The 21,321-nt window shown below is 41.5% G+C and overlaps 1 protein-coding gene across 2 annotated transcripts in view; it reads left to right on the top strand.

Annotated features, from left to right (window-relative positions):
- Positions 1–21,321, top strand: part of LOC117403245 (protein kinase C epsilon type) — a 161,643-nt gene that overhangs the window by 47,588 nt on the left and 92,734 nt on the right. The window contains exons 2-3 of one of the 2 annotated variants that reach the window (XM_034921407.2): positions 5,370–5,433; positions 11,403–11,438. In XM_034921407.2, the coding sequence (XP_034777298.1) occupies positions 5,370–5,433; positions 11,403–11,438 (100 nt within the window). The remainder of the gene's footprint in view (positions 1–5,369; positions 5,434–11,402; positions 11,439–21,321) is intronic. The other variant, XM_034005248.3, reaches the window with a different exon arrangement.

Below are 21,321 nucleotides of genomic sequence, written 5' to 3'. Positions count from 1 at the left end.
GTATGATGCCCAGTCTTCTAGAACAGCTCATTGACAGACTACGATACACGGATTTCTAGAACAGGGAAAATAACTAACTTTAGCTAGCAATAAATAGCTTTAGATAGCATCCACTCTGCAGAGCCCTCAAGCACCGGACTCTGCATACAGTGGAAGTCCAGAAAGTCATGGTTATCTACTTTTTCACTGTACGGATCGCTCTGATTTTGTATTTGCATCAGTGGCAGGGGATCTGTTTTACTGACATTCTGTTAGAGCTGCACAAACCAATTTATTTGAGTATTCTGATCGAGCTCTCCACAGAAATCAGCTGCTGACAATCAGGTGAAGGTTATTGGTGTTGACTGGGCTAGTTTACTATTCTGAATGAAACAAGTGAAGAAACAGCTGCTTGGATTTGTGTGGATCACTGTTCTCCACAGAGTCTACGAAAAGCAACAAGTATCACAAACACAAGTGCCTGTTTCTTCACTTGTTTCACTTTGAATAGTAAACTAGTGCGATTGACACCAGTAACCCTCACCTGATTGTCAGCAGCTAATTTCTGTGAAGAGCTCAATCCAAATAATCGGTTTGTGTAGCACTGTTCAGAGTGTATTTGGGGGATTGCTATAAAGGCTAGCAAATATAAATGCTTTTTTTTTTGTGCAACTTTGAGTGATGAAGATAGATGCAAGAAGAGCTAACTGAACTATGCAATGATAATACAGTGTATAGAAAAAGAAGAAGATAGCACATTATTGCTTCAGTTTGCAGACCATGTTCATTATTGTTGCTACATTTGAATTGTTAGTTTCCTGCCTCTGATGTAGCACAAAGGGAGAGGCAGTGTCACTGATCAGTGATGCAGCACACGTGGAGAGGCAGTGTCATTGATCAGTGATGCAGCACACAGGGAGAGGCAGGGTCACTGATCAGTGATGCAGCACACGTGGAGAGGCAGTGTCATTGATCAGTGATGCAGCAGACGGGGATAGGCAGGGTCACTGGTCAGTGATGCAGCACACGTGGAGAGGCAGTGTCACTGATCAGTGATGCAGCACACGGGGAGAGGCAGGGTCACTGATCAGTGATGCAGCACACGGGGAGAGGCAGGGTCACTGATCAGTGATGCAGCACACGGGGAGAGGCAGGGTCACTGATCAGTGATGCAGCACACGGGGAGAGGCAGGGTCACTGATCAGTGATGCAGCACACGGGTAGAGGCAAGGTCACTGATCAGTGATGCAGCACACGGGGAGAGGCAGGGTCACTGATCAGTGATGCAGCACACGGGGAGAGGCAGGGTCACTGGTCAGTGATGCAGCATACGGGGAGAGGCAGGGTCACTGGTCAGTGATGCAGCACACGGGGAGAGGCAGGGTCTCTGATCAGTGATGCAGCACACGGGGAGAGGCAGGGTCACTGATCAGTGATGCAGCACACGTGGAGAGGCAGTGTCACTGGTCAGTGATGCAGCACACGTGGAGAGGCAGGGTCACTGGTCAGTGATGCAGCACACGGGGAGAGGCAGGGTCACTGATCAGTGATGCAGCACACAGGGAGAGGCAGGGTCACTGATCAGTGATGCAGCACACGGGGAGAGGCAGGGTCACTGATCAGTGATGCAGCACACGGGGAGAGGCAGGGTCACTGATCAGTGATGCAGCACACAGGGAGAGGCAGTGTCATTGATCAGTGATGCAGCACACAGGGAGAGGCAGGGTCACTGATCAGTGATGCAGCACACGGGGAGAGGCAGGGTCACTGATCAGTGATGCAGCACACGTGGAGAGGCAGTGTCACTGATCAGTGATGCAGCACATGGGGAGAGGCAGTGTCGCTGATCAGTGAGTTCAGTGACAGGAGGCGCTCCTCAGAGGATTTCCCTGCCCTGTCGGCACCTGGAGAGACTAATCCACACATGAGCTGTGGGGGGGTGCTACTGCTTCGCCTGCCATGCCCTGCCTGCACCTCGCACTAAGCTCACTGCTGTGCTGTCTGTGCTTGCCTGTCCAGAAAGTGATGATCTTTAACCTGCTGCCTGTCTGTTCCTACCAAGCAGCATGTCGATGCCAGTGTGTGTGTGTGTGGAGCTCTGCTTACTCTCCTCATGCAAAACCTTACTTCTCTGTCTAGCTTTGACCAGGCATATATATATATATATATATATATATATATATATATATATATAATATATATATATAAAATTTTAAATAAATTATGGGATTCACTTTTAATAAGGAGCTGGGTTTTTTGTATTGGAGACTGAATACTGGGACAGGAATATGCTAGGGGTGGGAGTTTCAAATACAATTATATATGAGGTGTCAAGCACAGCAAATAAACAAAGTAAGTTAGTCAGAGGAGCAGTCAGGAGGATTGATTGACATGCTGGACTCCCTGAACTCTCCAAAAAAAAAAAAGCAAATTGTGACCGATAACATAATACATGTTAACATGCTCTTATTATTATTATTATTATTTATTTCTTAGCAGACACTCTTATCCAGGGCGACTTACAATTATTACAAGATATCACATTATACATTATTTCACATTATACAGATATCACATTATTTTTTTACATACAATTACCCATTTATACAGTTGGGTTTTTACTGGAGCAATCTAGGTAAAGTACCTTGCTCAAGGGTACAACAGCAGTGTCCCCCACTGGGGATTGAACCCACAACCCTCCGGTCAAGAGTCCAGAGCCCTAACCACTACTCCACACTGCTGCCCAATAAATAATGTATCAGTATCTTGCTTGTTAACACAGCTGATAACGTCATTATGCAGTCAGTGGATTAATAAACCCATTGCATACAGTACATCCCTGATTGAAGCTTTCTTTGGTATCTACGGCAATTCCTGGAATCTATTCGAGAATAAGCCCGGCCCTCGTCTTGTTAAGTAACCTGGCCGATACAGAAGTCAAACTGAACTCTGATGTCAGTGCTGTACTGTATCTCAAGGGAACTGGGCAGGGCAGGGCCAGATTAACCACAGCAACATTGTCTTTGTGGAATACTGAAGCATGGTTTGCTTTTTCTAATGGGTCATGCGAGTGAAGGATACTGTTTATACTGTAGAACTCTGCTATTGCAAACAGGGCTGTGCTTCTTGCAGCCTGCCATGAGTTGTATATGCTACAGGGCTTCACAGATTCATTTATTTTGTTCTGTATTTTAATGTTTTGAGTTCCCAACAATCTGCCTGTCATGCAGAAACACAACATGTGTGTTTTTTTTTGTTTTTTTTTATGTGCACCAGATCATTTACATTCAGCTTAGTTGAAATAAAGCACTTTGTTAAAGGTCAGGCTTCCGGGACATTAAACACATTAGGTAGAATGATAAACAAACCTGCCAGCTTCGCTGTATATCGCTACAAAATATCAAAACAGACATTTCATAAGAGGTAATAACCCAGAGCCTAATTAATGTAATCTATTGCTGATCTGAAAACCCTTATGCTACCTCTGTGATCTTGTAATTATGTTTGAATGTCTTTATGTGAGTGTATGATGTACTGTTTGCATGCCCCACGGCTGCCAGGTCATTCTTGTAAAAGAAGTATCCTCATCAAAGCATTTTAACCTGGTAAAATAAATAAGTATTAAAATAAAACAGTATACCAAGTATCACTTTTACAGCTTTTAATATTGCTGGCATATCTGAGCACATTAGTAAAAGCAGAGGTGTTGAAAGTGTTTGGTTTGCACAGTGCTAGCAGAGTCCTTGTACCTGTGATACAGTCTAGCACAGGGTTTATTAACACTGCTGCTAGGCTGCTGAACTCTATGAAATCTCAGATAGTGATTAGCAAGAGGAGTAGGAAAAGGTGGTGGCTGGGAGATGGGATTCATCGCTCTTGAGCTTGGAGAATACTTTGAACTACTTGCTGCAAATCCACACTTATCCTGTGTCATAGTGAACTATAAGAGGCGCAGACAGCAACCAATTTCCTAATGGAATATCGGACTGGTAATAATCAACAATTATCAGTGCATTGAGAACACGTTAGTATTCCAAGACAAGAGACTGCACAAAAGCCTTCAAATATGTGAAACATTATTCAATAATATTAATATACACAATATATACAAGAGGCTCCAAATAGAATGTTTTTAATGGAGGCTTGCAAAGTTAAAACCATGGCGATCAATAACCGATTTAATGGGTTAATTGACGCATCTCTGCTAACTTATCTAACTATTAGTTGTAAGATATTGATTTTGAGAGTATTTCTTGTAGTACATGTCTTAAGCATTGATACAGCTTTTAAAGTGTTAACCTCTATTGGACCACGCAGCCTCTGTGGCTTTGCTCTTTTGCAAGTTGCTCAGCTGTGCGAAACCCCTCTGCTGCTGTAAATCACAACCATCTTGCTATCTCTGGAAGGCGCTGGGATGTATAACTCAGCTCTTGAGTGGTTCCATTTGTGTGTGAGCAAGTGATTGCAATGTACTGTCCTACAGTCATCACAGCCTCCGTGGAGCACCTCGGGGTGCACGGCGAGCCCTGTGTTTTTAATGATCTTCCCTGCGCTTGTTCCGCTTCTCAGGGTTTAAAGCGTGCAGATGGTGCTGTGCTCCTGAGAGGGGGGTCTCAAGGGCTCCAGAATGATCAGCAGCATCTCTAATTAGCATACACATCACAGGCCGCTCTTAGAAATCGAAAAGACGAGGACCTTTTGACCTCCAGCCACCAATACCAGATCAGTTTCCATGAATTATTCTTCTGAAGGCAAGGCATTAGAAGAAGCTAATACATTTAAATGTCTTGGTTTACATATTCTGCTTTATTCATTGAGCCTTCGGGCATCATGATGGAACATCTATATTTTAACAGAAGTAAATACACTAAATTTGAACAGGATTCCTAAAACTTTTTTTTCTGACAAGTAAATGATTTGATCTTGGGCAGCAGCGTTGCACTCAGCAGTTTTTCACCATTTCAGATTTGACTTGGATATACAGTACAGCACCACACTGAAAGCGTTCAGGCTCTTTTAACATTGTATATGGTAATGCTTTATATTACAGTGGCATTGAGTGGTTTTTTAAATGACTTCCACATGAGACTTTTCTCCTGTGAAAAGTATAGGAGCAAGTGCTGAGTGCTCCAATACAAAGAAACTGAAGACAGAGTGAATTGGAAGGTTAGGGTTAAATATCTCCATCCATTTTAATGAATAGTGTTGCTGAATGTCTTCAAATTACTCTATGGGTATATTTTAGTTTTCTAAATCCATCCTATAACTCTTAATAACCCCCCTGCTGTTCATTACTACACTACATTTAGTGGAAAGGATAGTGCAGTGATATATTTATCACATGCTTTTCTAACAATCTCCTCTGTTTTTTTGTTTTTTTTATATTGCAGATAGACCTGGAGCCCGAAGGAAGAGTCTATGTTATTATTGACCTCTCCGGATCCTCCAGTGAAGGTAAGGCTGATGAGCAGATCACTGTACTACAGCAGAAAGGGAGCCAGTTTTGGGGGAGGTAGCTCTCGGTCTGGCTGGCCTGCTTGATCGGAGATGAGAGAAGGAGCCAGGGGACTGTGTTAAAGCAGTTCTAGGTGGTGGAGACAAGCTGTCCCAATAACAGATCCAACATCATTACTGAGACAACGGGCACTGACTTGGAAGATACAGCTCCAGGTTGTGACACAATTGTTTGGAATAGCTGGCAGATGTGTAATGCTTGCATTCTGACTTCTAAAGACTATTCTGTATTGTTTTAATACTAAAGAGATCTGAACGGTAATACACAAATGAATATATATATATAGAGAGAGAGAATTTTGTTTAATGGCCCAACAGTAGATAGGGTACGTGGATGTAATCTACACAATCTGATTATGATTGTTAATGCTGATAACATTTTATAAGAAATACCTACAATTTATATCCTCAGTGAGACATGAGGCAACAGCCTTACTAAATAGAAAATTATATTTTACTGTACCTTCAGTGATCAGTCACTGAGATATTAATTTGAACCTTTTTTTATTAGCCAACTGTAGCTTTCAATACTATTCTTGTATTTGCAGCTCCCTTAATGTTTTATGTGTGTCTCAGTATGTGTGTGTCAGTGTGTGTGTGTGTGTGTGTGTGTGTGCGTACATGTGTGTGTATGTCAGTGTGTATGCGTTGGGTGCGTGTGGCAGTGTGTATGCGTGTGCATGTGTCAGCATATGTGGTGCGTGTTGGGTGCATGTGTGTGTCATTGTGTGTGTTGGGTGCACATGTGTGTGTCAGTGTGTGTGTGTTGGGTGCATGTACGTGCGTGTGTGTGTCAGTGTGTGTTGGGTATGTGTGCATGCGTGTGTGTGTGTGTTTGTCAGTGTGTGTGTGCGTATGTGTGTGTGTTTATGGTAGTGTGTGTGTGTGTGTTGGGTGCGTGCGTATGTTGGGTGTGTGTGCGTGTGTGTGTGTTTATGTCAGTGTGTGCATGTGCGTGTGTGTGTTGGGTACGTGTGCGTGTATGTGTGTTTATGTCAGTGTGTGTGTGCGTGTGTGTTTGTTTATGTCAGTGTTTGTGTGTGTGTGTGTGTTTATGTCAGTCTGTGTGTGTGTGTGTTGGGTACGTGTGCATGCCTGTGTGTTTGTCAGTGTGTGTGTGTGTGTGTGTGTGTGTGTGTGTTGGGTGGCACTCCCTAGCCTTCAAATACAGTAGGCACAGCTCAATAGAATTTAGTTCTGAAAAATTATAAAAAATGTGCACCAACGTGGTGGTTTTCAAACTTCTTGTGCAACAGTGACATATATTATTACATTTGTTAAGACTTTGTACCCAAACATTGAGTCAGTGCTGAAATATATTTTAAATTTAAACCTCTATTGATATTATGTGTTAGTGCTGTGTCACAGTGATGTACAGTGTTTTTATCAGCCAGACACTGTGTTTACTTTCCAGCAGCTAGCTGGGCCTAGCAGTAGAGCTAATAAATTGAGCCCTATTAAATGTGAAACAAGAAGGGAGGGGGTTAAAGGCCTTTGTCTTCATGATAGCCAAAACAGGCCATTGTTAAAAAAAAAAATAATAATAATAACAATAACTTACCATTTACACATCAGCATACATTTCAATATTGCTCAGCTGCTTACGAGGCACATACATTTCAATATTGCTCAGCTGCTTACGAGGCACATACATTTCAATATTGCTCAGCTGCTTACGAGGCACATACATTTCAATATTGCTCAGCTGCTTACGAGGCACATACATTTCAATATTGCTCAGCTGCTTACGAGGCACATACATTTCAGTATTGCTCAGCTGCTTACGAGGCACATAATGATCTGTCGTTTTAATGTAATACTGTTTTGATTTAAATGTTTTGTAATAAGAGTAAGAGTAATCTGAAAAAAAAGAAAGTACAAATACTATAAATAATGCAAAAAAATGACAATTTATGGCAGTGATTGTATTAATATAATGTAATTATGTTATATTATACCTTTATAGAATGGCCTGTAGAAGCTGGTCGGACTGCATCTCCTCTGCTCTCATACTCCTCTCATACTGTTATAACTGCACTCAGTGCCATGGAACCTCCTTGAGCACAATCTAACAGTACTCTTCACTGTGACTTGATCTCAGATGGCATCCAAATTGAAGTCATGTGATAAATATGTACCGCTTTTGACAGTTTGGTTTCCTACTCGGTACAAAACAGCGCTCTACGATTCTCTGGGTCAAGTGCAATCGCAGGTTCGTTCATGAGTACCGTGCTGTTGTAGTGTTGGGTTTTTACAAAGCTTGACCTTGGCATTTACCTCTGACCTACAGTAATACGAATGCCATAGTTAGGTCATGGGTATAGAGACAGTAAGCTTGTTTATTGTCATTTTATTTGGTGCACAGCTGTATTCTATTATTTTCTAAGATAATTTCTATTATAGGTGTTGTCCAGTAAAAATTCACCATTTCACAGCCACATAATCTTTGGCCAAGCGCTTTAAAATACTGTGTTATTATGCCCTTGGGGACACTCTCCGGTGATATGTAACAACATTATTATTATTAGTTGCAGTAGTCGGATTATTATTATTATTATTATTATTATTATTATTATTATTATTATTATTATTATTATTATTATTGGTTGTGGTAGTCATGGTAATAATAATAATAATAATAATAATAATAATAATAATAATAATAATAATATTCTGTACAACCGTGTCTACTAACTGTGACACAGTGAATGTTCTGTACTGGCCATAATGAACTTCTGTGTCTTTAAATGAACAAGCTTTTTAACAATGCTTTTTTCTTAGAGAAAATAATAGGTAGGGGGATAGCTGAACACATTTTTCTTTGCACTTTTTCTAAATGCCCCATGCAGAATAAAAGCTGTAATTCCTGAATTTGAATAGCTGGATGAACTGGCTGAGAAGTCTGCTTCTGAATGGAGATGTGAGAGGCATTGACCAGTTGTGCAGTGTTAGCCAATAGTCGTGCTCATTGCAGTCCTTCCAATTTGAATGTTAAGTGGTGCAGCTTTGATGTCCTGGTTCTGTATAATGCCCTGCGGATTTGTGAAAGGAATCGAGATAATGATGTGTTGTAGAAGAAAAGAATTGTGAAAGATTGGTATGATGAATATCAGTGTTATTCATGCTGTACTTTATCATGTAAATAATGCATGCGCTGTCTGCCGGATCATAGAGATGTAAACAGATGTAGAGTTTTAATAACTGAATTAGTAATCTACAGTACCTTGGTACTGTTGGACAAAGACAATGGCTAATAAAAGAGGGAATCTGGATATCAAGCATGCTAGTGATGTTGGGGTGTGAAGCATGCTGTTTCAATCATGATTGAATGACTAATACAAAGAGGGAATCTGGATATCAAGCATGCTAGTGATGTTGGGGAGGAAGTGTGCTGTTTCAATCATGATTGAATGACTAATACAAAGAGGGAATCTGGATATCAAGCATGCTAGTGATGTTGGGGTATGAAGCATGCTGTTACAATCATGATTGAATGGCTAATACAAAGAGGGAATCTGGATATCAAGCATGCTAGTGATGTTGGGGTATGAAGCATGCTGTTTCAATCATGATTGAATGACTAATACAAAGAGGGAATCTGGATATCAAGCATGCTAGTGATGTTGGGGTATGAAGCATGCTGTTTCAATCATGATTGAATGACTAATACAAAGAGGGAATCTGGATATCAAGCATGCTAGTGATGTTGGGGTATGAAGTATGCTGTTACAATCATGATTGAATGGCTAATACAAAGAGGGAATCTGGATATCAAGCATGCTAGTGATGTTGGGGTATGAAGCATGCTGTTACAATCATGATTGAATGGCTAATACAAAGAGGGAATCTGGATATCAAGCATGCTAGTGATGTTGGGGAGGAAGTGTGCTGTTTCAATCATGATTGAATGGCTAATACAAAGAGGGAATCTGGATATCAAGCATGCTAGTGATGTTGGGGTATGAAGCATGCTGTTTCAATCATGATTGAATGACTAATACAAAGAGGGAATCTGGATATCAAGCATGCTAGTGATGTTGGGGTATGAAGTATGCTGTTACAATCATGATTGAATGGCTAATACAAAGAGGGAATCTGGATATCAAGCATGCTAGTGATGTTGGGGTATGAAGCATGCTGTTACAATCATGATTGAATGGCTAATACAAAGAGGGAATCTGGATATCAAGAATGCTAGTGATGTTGGGGAGGAAGTGTGCTGTTTCAATCATGATTGAATGGCTAATACAAAGAGGGAATCTGGATATCAAGCGTGCTAGTGATGTTGGGGAGGAAGTGTGCTGTTTCAATCATGATTGAATGCGTCTTTAAGCTCAAAACATATCCGTGTCACTTTTCTTATCTGGCTTGTTTGTTGCCTGGCTTTTGAAAGCAGCTTGACCCTTTAATCTTCATAACTGTACACGTTTAATGAGGAGTGATGTGTTTGTTTTTTTATCAAACAAGGTCCCTGCTGTTTGTAATAATGCATCCCCTCCAGCACACAGCTGCCGTATCCTGATCAATGTAAACCCAATTTAATTTTCTGCGTCTCTGTAATTAATTGGGGGAGATCTAGACTAGGAAAGTCTCTTTCTGCTTTTGCTCAATGTATTTAGTGACACTGTCTGGCCACTTTATTAGGGCCTGTACCTAGTATTGTGCTGGGCCTCCATTTGCCCTGATCACAGCCTGGTGCTGGAAGGTACCATAAATTGTGAATGGGGTTTTAAACCATGCAGTAATATTTCACTTAGTTAGCGCAGAGAATAGGCAGAGGATGACGGATGCGTTGTTCAAGTTCATCCCAGACATGCTCAATTGCATTGAGACCCAGGGGATGTGGTGCCCAGGCTTGAAGTCTCTGTCATGCTGCTGAAACTATTCAAGCACAATTCTAGCAAGGTGGATTAGTGTATTAATGAGTGCATCAGAATTAATCAGTGCATCAGAAAGTAGTGGGCCAAGCCAGTGCAGGTGACGTGATGTGCTGCACATATCGTTGTTTATTGATTTGTACTACCAGCTGCCAAGTCAGCTGAACAATAATGCATCTCATGTTCAATCGCATGTGAAATAAAGAGATGTGTGTTTGTTTTATTTCTGAACTTACAGTACAGTAGTTACTGTACATTAAGAACAATGCTTATTAATGAGATTTTGATCATTTTAAGCCTATTAGTAATTGCAGTTTTAGGTTTACGTCTCCTGTGCCTCACAAATATATGCATTATTAGTTATGTAACATAATTATTACTTTAGTATTTCTTGAAACTGCTGTACAGGTCTGGGATAAAGAACTGAATCCAGGCTGTAATTAAAAATAGGTTGGTTTTCTGTAACCCATCCTGCCACAACAGAAAACATTCTTCGCATGATACTAACATTTCAATTCTTGTTAAGTAGATGGGTGGCGGGTGGGTGTGGCCCTTATCTACTGTACCTTATTAAACTCATAGTAAAACCTGGAATGGATTAAACTGCTATGCAATGGGAGTATTATCTCCATCCCTGCAATAAGCATTCTTTAAGCATGGCCCCAATTTCTCATGTTGTCTTTTAAGGTGGAATACTACGGTTTTTCCTGCACATATGTCCCACTCACCATTCTACATACATAAAATGATATGCTGTAAATCTTAACATGTGTTTTCATTCGATTGTCTTGTGGGATTGGTATGTTCATTTTCTTTTAGATGCATGAATTTTGGCACCCTGCTGTTCCTTAATTTTTACAGATTGAGCAATCATCACAAAAAATACAAATCCTTGACTGTCATAAACTGAATCACCTAAAAAATGATTTTTGTGCTACTTGGACTGTTTGTAAATGAATGATTACGCTAATCTAGTAACACTTGTAACTCTTTCCTATGTATTGTAAATGTATAACTTGAATGTCATTGCAGGTCTCCCCTCCGCTGGTAGTCTGGGATATCTGACTGGTAGATACCATGATTTCTCTCTTATTTACTCAAACTCTCCACTGTGCTGGCTCAGCACCACGCTGTTTTTTTCTTTTTGTATGCACCGTTATACAAATGAGTTGCAAATTCAGGACTTCGTTTGGGGCTGTCGTTTAAGGTTAAGGTGGTTTCTTTTGTTGGTTGTTTTTTTTCTTCCTGTTTTTGTTTCATTCTCTGAAGTTGAATCCCTTCATTGGTTGACTGTCTTAAAAGAGAGCCGGTTCTGTTCAAAGGAAGAACTTTCTGTATAACCCTTTAAAACTGAGGTGGACATGGCTTTGTTTTGTGTTTGGATATTATTTCAAAACGCAGATGAATATTTGAATTTTTTTATTTTTTTATTGGCTGTGGTCATTACACAGTGCTGTCTTACAGTAGATGTCTTGGGAGTAATCCTGTACCCCAGCAAATCGCCTTGCATAACAAAGAACAGCAGAATGTTGTTTGTCTTTATTAGAAATCTGTAAATACATTACTGATAAGACTTGGTGTCAAGGAGACCATTACACAAAGGTTAAACTTTCGTTTTGGTTGAAGATACTGTATCTGTTATAATTTTGGTATACTGCTGTTGGTCTGATGCTAATTCAGTAGATAATATATATATATATATATATTGAGAATCATTGGTGTAAATTGCTTTAGACATCCATGACATTCTGGTGACGTTGATACTTGCTCTTGTAGTTTATGAGGTTGACAATCTCCTTGATGGAATGACATCCTTATCGTGTACAGCTGGGTGCACATTATGTATGTATGTATGTATGTATTGATTGATTTATGATTTTTGCTGAAATATAACTTAAACCTGATTTATACTCTCTAAACGCAGAGCGAAGAAACTGTGGCAGTGCATTATAGATAATACATCATTTATCACAGGATTAGTATTACAAAAGGCTTTCGCCTCAGGTCAGTGCAAGTGCTTGTAAACCTGTGAACTTGTCATTCAGTGTGGGTGGCTGCAGCATGTTTTAATATAGCCTAACCGAAGCACTGAGATTTAGCAGCATGTGAATTCTTATTTCCATAGCCTGTCTGTGCAGGGTGAGACTGTGCTTTTCCATCGGAAACTTCTCTGACAGGTTGCAAGGTACAAAAATAGTCTGCAAGATGTATTTGTCAGCTAGACATTTTTTTACATTTCAGTATGATTTTGTTTATGTTTTTTATACAGAGCAACCAAAATGAATGCCTTGCATCTAGGGTCACATCACTGTGTCTGGTCTGTCTGTATCTGTCTAATAGTGCTGCAGAGTGCATTACATAATTTAATATTGATGCTGATCTGAAACAAATGTTATCAGTGCAACAAAGAAAACCAAGTAATAATCTGTGACAAATAATTTAACGTCTTCATAATACAGTAAACAAACAAAAAAAAACACAACCTAAAAACAAACAAAATAAAAGGCCTGCTGGTTTATTTATGTATAGATATTTTCAATTCACAGACTGGGGCACTATCAATTTCTCATTACCATGCATCTCCTGGGTATTGACAAAATGCATGAGGGAGAGGGAGAGGTAGAGGGAGAGGGAGAGAGCAGAACATTTCCTTTATTCCCCCCACCTGTTGGCCTTGTTCTGAACTGCAGTGCCCCGTGTCCACACAGTAATTGCGCGGAACAGTGCTCATCTCAGGAGAGAAAAGAATAACTCATTGACAAGTAATCAGTCTGTGTCCTGAAATAGGCTACAGCAGTAACACACAGTGCTGCCCTCAGACTCAACAGAGTGAACACAAGAGGACACTTCCAGAATACATGCATCTGTGCCACTTCTAGGATTTCAAAGACCTTCGTCCTCAAGCACACCCTCCAAGAAGATCACTTTCTCCACACAGCTGGCATCTCGTTTCCTGAGAAGGGGAACCATTCTGGGCTCTGTCAGGATGATCTGGGGTTAATGCAACTGCATGACCACTTCCTTTCTGTGTGCCAGGGTGTACAATCAAATCCTTTTTGAGTGAAACTCTACCGTCTTTACCATGCAAGAGTCAATCGGATGACATCAATTTTTTATGCTGCATGATTGTAATTCAACCACTTTCTTCCTTTGGTGGAATGCTGGCTGAGTGCATCAGATTATTATGAGCAGAGAATCAAGCCGGGGGAACCACTTGTCTGATCCAATTGTAATTCTTCAGTTACAGTATGATGTCATCCCATTCAAATGCTTTTATTTATTAGGAGTGATATATCAACTTTTTTTTTCCTTTTTTTTTTTTTTTTTTTAAGAAATACTTAAACTTTAACCTTGGAATTAAAAAAAGAAATACTGTATGAGCTACAGTAATGTATTTACAGTGGTTGCATTTCTCTGGCCCCTGTGCTGTTCCAGCAGAAAGAAACTATGATTATAAGGCTCAGCATGATCTGGAGCCCCTGGAGATGGAGAGAAGGCAGCCAAGCAAAAATCCTTCAGGTTCTGCACAGCGTCAACCTGAGGAGTTCTGTTTAGTCAGGTGGGACTGAGACAGCTTTCTTGACGCCCCGGCCCCATTTCCAGTAATGCTGGGCTGGCACTCGTCCCGGACAGCTTTTTATTAGTCCTTTTATTTATTTCTTTAGTTAGATGTAGCCATTGTGACTGAGGCCTTGTTTACATGGGGGGTCCTGATGATGCAAGAGAAACAGAAAGCAGACAGAAGCAGTCACAAGCAGACACATGCAGAGTAGATTAGACAAACACAAGAAGACAAACACTGGAAGAACTGAAGAAGGAGGAGGTCAGGTTTTTTTTGTTGTTCTTAGCTGCCAGTTTCTTTGTGTGCGTTTTGTCGTTTCTTCCAACTAAAACACTGCTTTGGATACATTTATAAAAAGTTTGTGACCTAGTTTGGCTGCCTCTGAGCTTTGTCTGCGAGTGTGTCCTCTATCCTGGTGTTAAATTCCTTCTGAAAACAGTCTATATGGGTTACAGTCGTCCAGGAGGAGGCTGTTCTATCCACACACTGCAGTGTTCAGTCCCTCATGCCCCCTAGATACAACACAAACAAATGGCCTGTCGACTGCACAGTGCTGACAATAACAGATTGGTAAACCGTTTTTAGCAGATAGAAAGCCTTGTTTTCTAGCACAGCCTGGAATAGAGGAGTTTAGTTTGGCTGTAGTTTATTTTGGTGGCCTGCAAAAGAGGACTGTCAGCCTGCATTACATGGATTTTCTGGTTAAAGATGGGTGGTGTTAGTTCTAGAAAATGTTTATATATTTCTGACAAATCAGTCATTAAGATTTCCATTACACGAGAGTAGATGTTAAAACTTCATGCTGATTTGAACTCGGCTCTCGCCAAGATAAGCACCAACTAAGACGTAGCTTTACAGTAAACTAATGTGATCCATATGCGTCTCCCTCCATTTACGTTTCCTTCCATATGATGATGTAGATATCCTTCTGTCTGGTGTTAATGGCTGAAGTGTAATGCTGGCTCCAGGGATCAGCTTATTTTGCCTCCCTGGCGCATCAGCACACACAACGGCTGCGATGCTGGCTCTGGGGATCAACCAAAGTGCGGCCTCCCCAGCGCATCAGCATGACAACCGTCTGGATTGAGCTAAGTAGGGTACATCTCTGGGGTTTTCAAGTGGGCACCTTCCATCCTCAGTGTTTCGTCGACTAGCCCACGACACCTCAAGAGGGCTCGACGGTGATTCTGGCGTCCCAGCATCACCCCCCTCCGTCCCCCACTCAACTCAGCCCAGCTTACTTACCTGTCCCCAGCCAGAATCTTTCCGTCTCAACCACAGCCAGTTGCTGCTCCTTTCTGCTGCTTCAGATAAGTTCTTCACTGTGCGACGCAACTCTTGGCCACTGAATCCGACGTCTCTGAGAAACCGGGTTGTAGAGTGTGCCACAAATCCTCGACAACCCACTTCCACTGGGTAAACCCGAACTCTCCATCCTCGCTGTTCCGCCTCATCTACAGCGTCCTCCCATGGCACTGTTAACTCTACCAGGTGAACAAGGCGTGCTGATCCAGACCACAAGACAATATCTGGTCGAAGGTTAGTGGTGGCAATCTCAGGTGGAAAAATAAGCCGTTGACCAACATCTGCCAGCATATTCCAGTCTCTAGCAGCTTCCAGTTGTCCTGGGCGAGGATTGGTTTTAACACCTTTTCTTGGTGGTTGCTCTCCTGGGCGGAGGAATGTTGTCTTTTGTGTGTAATGTTTTGATGGAACAGGTGGCAACTTATTGGTCATGTTACGCTTGTCTTCCAATGCTAAGGCCAAACATCGCAGCATCTGGTCATGGCGCCAAGTAAACCGTCCTTGGCTAAGAGCCACCTTACATCCTGTCAAAATGTGCCTTAATGTTGCAGGTGATGAACACAAAGGACATGAGGGATCCTCTCCTACCCAGAGGTTTAGGTTCTGTGGTGATGGGAGAACATCATATGTTGACCTGATGAGGAAACTGATCCTGCTCTGTTCCATTGACCATAGGTCTTGCCAGCCAATCTTGCGTTGTTCCACACTCTCCCATCTCATCCATTCTCCCTGTTTGGCCTGGGAAATGGCCTTTATACACCTCATCCTCTCCTCCTGCTTTTGCACCTCGTTGACTACCAGCTTCCTTCTTTGAGCTGGGGCCGCCTTGTGCCATGTAGGAGGAGTTGAACTGAAACCAAGACCCCCTCTTCCATGCTGAACTTGCCCCATGATATCACCAATTCGAAGGGCAGCCTTTGCATCTTCCACAGCTTTCTTTGCCGCCCACTTTCTTCCAGTTTTCAACACAGGTGCTGCCTCCCTTACGCATTTATCGCGTGACTCTACTAATGTCATTTCCAGTCTGACCTTGGCGCACTTAAACTCCTCGGTTAGAGCAGAGACTGGTAGCTGCAGTATTCCTTTACCATAAAGTCCCACTCTGCTGAGGCAGCGTGGAACTCCCAACCATTTCCTGATGTATGAACTGATTAAAGCTTCCAGCTTCTCTACTGTTGTCAAAGAAACCTCGTACACAGTCAGTGGCCACAGCAACCTCGGCAGTAGACCAAACTGAAAGCACCAGAGTTTTAGTTTACCTGGTAGAGCGCAGCTGTCTATGCTCTTCAACCCTTCCACTGCTTGTTGTCTAACTTCTCCCACACGAACTGTGTCCTTTAGATCCCCGTCGTACCATCTCCCAAGACTCTTCACTGGCTTCTCAGACACTGTTGGTATTGCCTCACCATTAATGAAGAATGTTTTATCTACTACTTTGCCTTTAATTATAGAGATGCTCCTTGATTTAGTGGGCTTGAATTGCATTCGTGCCCATTCAATGTTATTGGTTAATTTGCCCAATAATCGATTAGTGCAGGCTACTGTTGTAGTCATGGTTGTCATGTCATCCATGTATGCTCGAATTGGTGGTAGTCGCATTCCAGAAGCCAAGCGCTCTCCTCCTACTACCCATTTTGATGCCCTAATGATTACTTCCATTGCCATGGTAAAAGCCAGTGGAGAAATGGTGCATCCTGCCATTATTCCAACCTCTAGGCATTGCCATGTAGTGCTGAATTCTGAAGTTGAAAAACTGAATTGCAAATCTCCAAAATAGGCTTTCACTAAATTTGTTATTGTCATTGGTACACTGAAAAAATCAAATGCTGCCCAAAGTAGTTCATGTGGCACTGAACCATATGCATTAGCCAAATCCAGGAATGTCACATGGAGCTCCTTCCTCTCCTTTTTAGCTGATTGAATTTGTTGCCAGATCACATTGATGTGTTCTAAGCAACCTGGAAAACCTGGAATGCCCGCTATCAAAGGAGAGGGTCTATGGAATTTTTTATTATAATTGTGCCTACATGTGACAGACAAAAATGAAATGTTTACTATGTAAGTTGTTTCACCTTTAATGGAATATATTGCAGAAGTGTGTCAGATCCTATGTAGGCCTACTTTCTACCCATTTCTTAATGGGAGCACCATCTCTAATAACAACGTCTTATTTTAATATATACCATGCCTCATAATGCTAATCAGTATACCAAAGATTGAAGTTGTTTAAAGATGGCGCTCCCATTTAAAAAATGTATACAAAGTAGGAAATACAGTATTTCTATTCTGCAGGGACGGCAATAATGCATAGCAGTTTCATCCATTTCAGGTTTTATTACAAGCCTGATTTGCCACAGTGTATAGGTAACAAGCTCAGGTGTAAAACCAGGAATGGATCAAACTGCTATGCAATGGGGGTCTTATTTACATCCCTGCTGGTGGATGTATAGTAAGGAATACCACTCACAGACCCATAGTGGTACTTCATTACCTTAAACAACATTAGTGCTAAACTGGGTATGTGAAAGCAATTGAATGGGATGTGATCACTGAAACTGAGATCAATACAAAGTGAATCTAAACAAAAACACATTGCTTATTTCCCATCCATACCAAGCTGCTGTACGATGCTTTTTCTAGTTAATTTAGTAAGCTTCTACACTGCCACCCTGTTGCATCCTCTTGTTATATCTGAGTGTTCTGCGGCCCTGACTGATGGCTACTGATTTCTTGTGATTGATTATCTGTCTCCCTGATCCCGCACCGCTTGAGAAATGCACCGGGTGCCGGCAGTGCACAACACCACTCCCGGTTATTTTCCAGGCCCCTGCTGTTATTAGATGGCATTTAAGGCAGCCATGCAATGTAATGGATGTTTGTTTAGTCCGGGACGGCTGTCAACGTGCTGGTGACTCATAACGGCGGTCAACAGCGGCCGAGCTCAAGAGCCTGGGGCATGGAAAGCCAAGAGCTGGTAGCGTGATGTCAGCAGACTTTGTAATGCATGCACTCAGACTGCTTCCTCTGTGTCGTTGTACTGTTCTCTCACTGGGTGATCACTGGCCAGATCCTGTCTGGGTGGCACAGCAGCGGAATTACACCGTGTAACAATTTTTTTTTGGTTCCTGGGTAGTAAGTGTTATTTCCTAATTGCTTATGCCTCAAAAGTATAGAAAATGGCTATTATTCCCCACAAACTTTGCTTTTGTGACCAGGACAGTGATATTTTGAAATTTACCTATTTTCCAGAACATTCCAGATAGATTCAGTGCTGAGTAAACTTGGAGCAACTTCTAGAACTTTCTAGAACTTTCCAGTAATATAAATAGTAGTATAAATACAGGGGCCTTAAGCCCACCAGTTCAGTTTAGTTCCAGCTGCCTAAGCGGATACATATCTGCATTTTTCTGAGATGGCATCAAGAGGCTGCAAGCATCCAGCAGACGGATTTTGAGACTTCAGAATGGTGGCATTCCTGATGGGTCTCCAAGGCGGTTTTACCAAGTTTCCCTGCTATCTTTGCCTTTGGGACAGCAGGGACACCAAGGCGCACTCCCACAGGCGGGACTGGCCACAGCGGACCGAGTTCTCTGTGGGGAGGAACAACGTCAAGTGGGAGCCACTGGTGGACCCCTGGGAGGTGCTGATGCCACCACTGCACATCAAATTGGGCCTTATGAAACAATTTGTCAGAGCTCTAGATAAGGAGTCGGCACCCTTCAAGTACCTTCAAGACTTCTTCCCTAAGCTGTCTGAGGCAAAGGTCAAAGCCGGTGTCTTCGTCGGACCACAGATAAAGAAGATCCTGGAGTGCAATGAATTCCCCAAGAAGCTCACTAGTAAGGAGAAAGCGGCTTGGAACAGCTTTGTCGCACTGGTTCGGGGCTTCCTGGACAATCACAAGGCCGAAAACTATGTGGAGCTGGTTGAGACTCTGGTGAAGAACTACGGCACAATGGGCTGTAGGATGTCCCTCAAAGTCCATATCCTTGATGCTCATCTTGATAAATTCAAGGAGAACATGGGAGCGTACTCGGAGGAGCAAGGCGAGCGCTTCCACCAGGATATACTGGACTTTGAACGCCGCTACCAAGGACAGTATAATGAGAACATGATGGGAGACTACATTTGGGGGCTGATTCGTGAAAGTGATTTACAGTATAATCGTAAATCTCGAAAAACTACTCACTTCTAAATCTTTTGTAGTCATTTTTGTATTACTTTCATATAAATACATGTTAATTTGGATTCATATGTTGTTTTTTTCTGACTTTATGTGAACGAAAAGACACAAATTCGCCCGTTTTCTCATTGGAAATAGGTACATTTCAAAATATCACTGTCCTGGTCACAAAAGCAAAGTTTGTGGGGGATAATAGCCATTTTCTATACTTTTGAGGCATAAGCAATTAGGAAATAACACTTACTACCCAGGAACAAAAATTGTGTTACATAGTGTTGTTTGTGTTTTTGTTTTTTTTGGGATATTACTGAATGCTGGGGGCTGTACTGAAGCTGGCCTCTGCTGCACGACTGCTGGGTGTTTAAAGATCAATGCATCCGATCGATCACTCTGCAGACAGCTGTGATAAAACTTCAAGGTACCTTGGTGTAGCCGACTCATTGGGTTGCAATGGAATTTTCTTTATTTTTACAACTGGTGGTTAAAACATGGTAAAAAAATATAAAAATAAAATAATAATTGAACTTACATGAATTACCCTTGCTTCACATGACTAACCAGTACATTTTCTAAAGGTTACTTCAGTTTTTCAACTACGTTTTTTCTATTTTTCCCAAAAATATTTCTTGATAGTTACCGGTAATATTATTCAAAATCAGGTGAATCTAAAAGTGTGTGAAATTCAAGGTTTTTACATGGGACCAGGGCACACTTCCAGAACATGTTGCTATAGCTGTGGGTCATGTGTGTCATCATTAGACTATCTGGTGTTGCCTTCAGGCCTCCCAGAGCTCTCCTAGCTTATAGAATTAATATTGCCAAACCAATTAGCTACAGTAGCTGTGAGTGACTGGAATAGTTTGTGTTTTTGACTCTCAAAAGAACTCCAGCAACAAATGTTCTTAAAACAAATAGAGCAACCTTAAACTGGTTGAAATTTCACCAACAATAACAGCTGTAGTGTACAGTATGGGAATCTTTTCTTAGACCAGGTGATATTTAAAAGGAAAGTTGATTGGGGCCTGTGTGATTTAGGGTTTGGCTTGCTTTGTACCTTAAACTCTCATAACAGTTTGTTGTGATGAATTTGTACAGCAGTATTTTCTTTTATGTTACTATATTTTTTCACCATTCTTATACCATGTATTGAGTTGTTCATTCTATTCAAAATGCTTTTGTCGTACTTGTATGTAATTTATCATACTTACTGTACCTGTGCTTTTACCATGGTTTTACCATGCTTTTACTCTGCTTTACCACACTTTGCAGTGCTTTTACCATGATATACTGCAGTAAACTTTGATAAGGATGACGACACAGGATTGTTACGGCTCTGTACAAGACAGCGTTGAACCTGAAACCAGCAGTTCTGACCGTGGCATGTGTGTAAGGAAAGAGTTTCATTGGTGGCATCAACCTTGTGACTGATTCAATACATGTGCAGTATATTAAAAAATCAAAAAATCAAAAAGAAAAATCACAGAAGTATATATCATGTGGCGCGGGGGCTAGTTTCAACTATATATTGAAAAGAACATCTATTTTGAACACAGTGCTGCATTTTTCTGTTGTGAAAGGAAAATGGTTTGTTTTGCTGTTCAGCTGAGGAGCTATGATATGGAAATTCACACACACACAAGGGCTGTTCTGTTTGTTTGTAGGGAATATGTACCCCCTGACCAGGGTAGAGTCAGATATATATTTGTGTATATATATAATGTGGCAGAGTAAGGGTAGGAGAGAGGAACTATGTAGTTCAGGCGTTGATGCAGGACTACATCCCCCAGAAGACCTGTGGGGACAGGCCTGAAAAATATATTGAAAAGGTATTGTTTGGGGACAGTAAACGCTTAGCCGTCCAGTTATAGTTTAGAATTTATTTACTGAGTTTAGTTTGTACT

This window comes from Acipenser ruthenus, chromosome 5, assembly GCF_902713425.1.
Source record: "Acipenser ruthenus chromosome 5, fAciRut3.2 maternal haplotype, whole genome shotgun sequence".
Taxonomy (NCBI): Eukaryota; Metazoa; Chordata; class Actinopteri; order Acipenseriformes; family Acipenseridae; genus Acipenser; species Acipenser ruthenus.
Note: the sequence above shows the minus strand (reverse complement) of the source record. Positions and strands in the feature narration are given on the sequence as shown.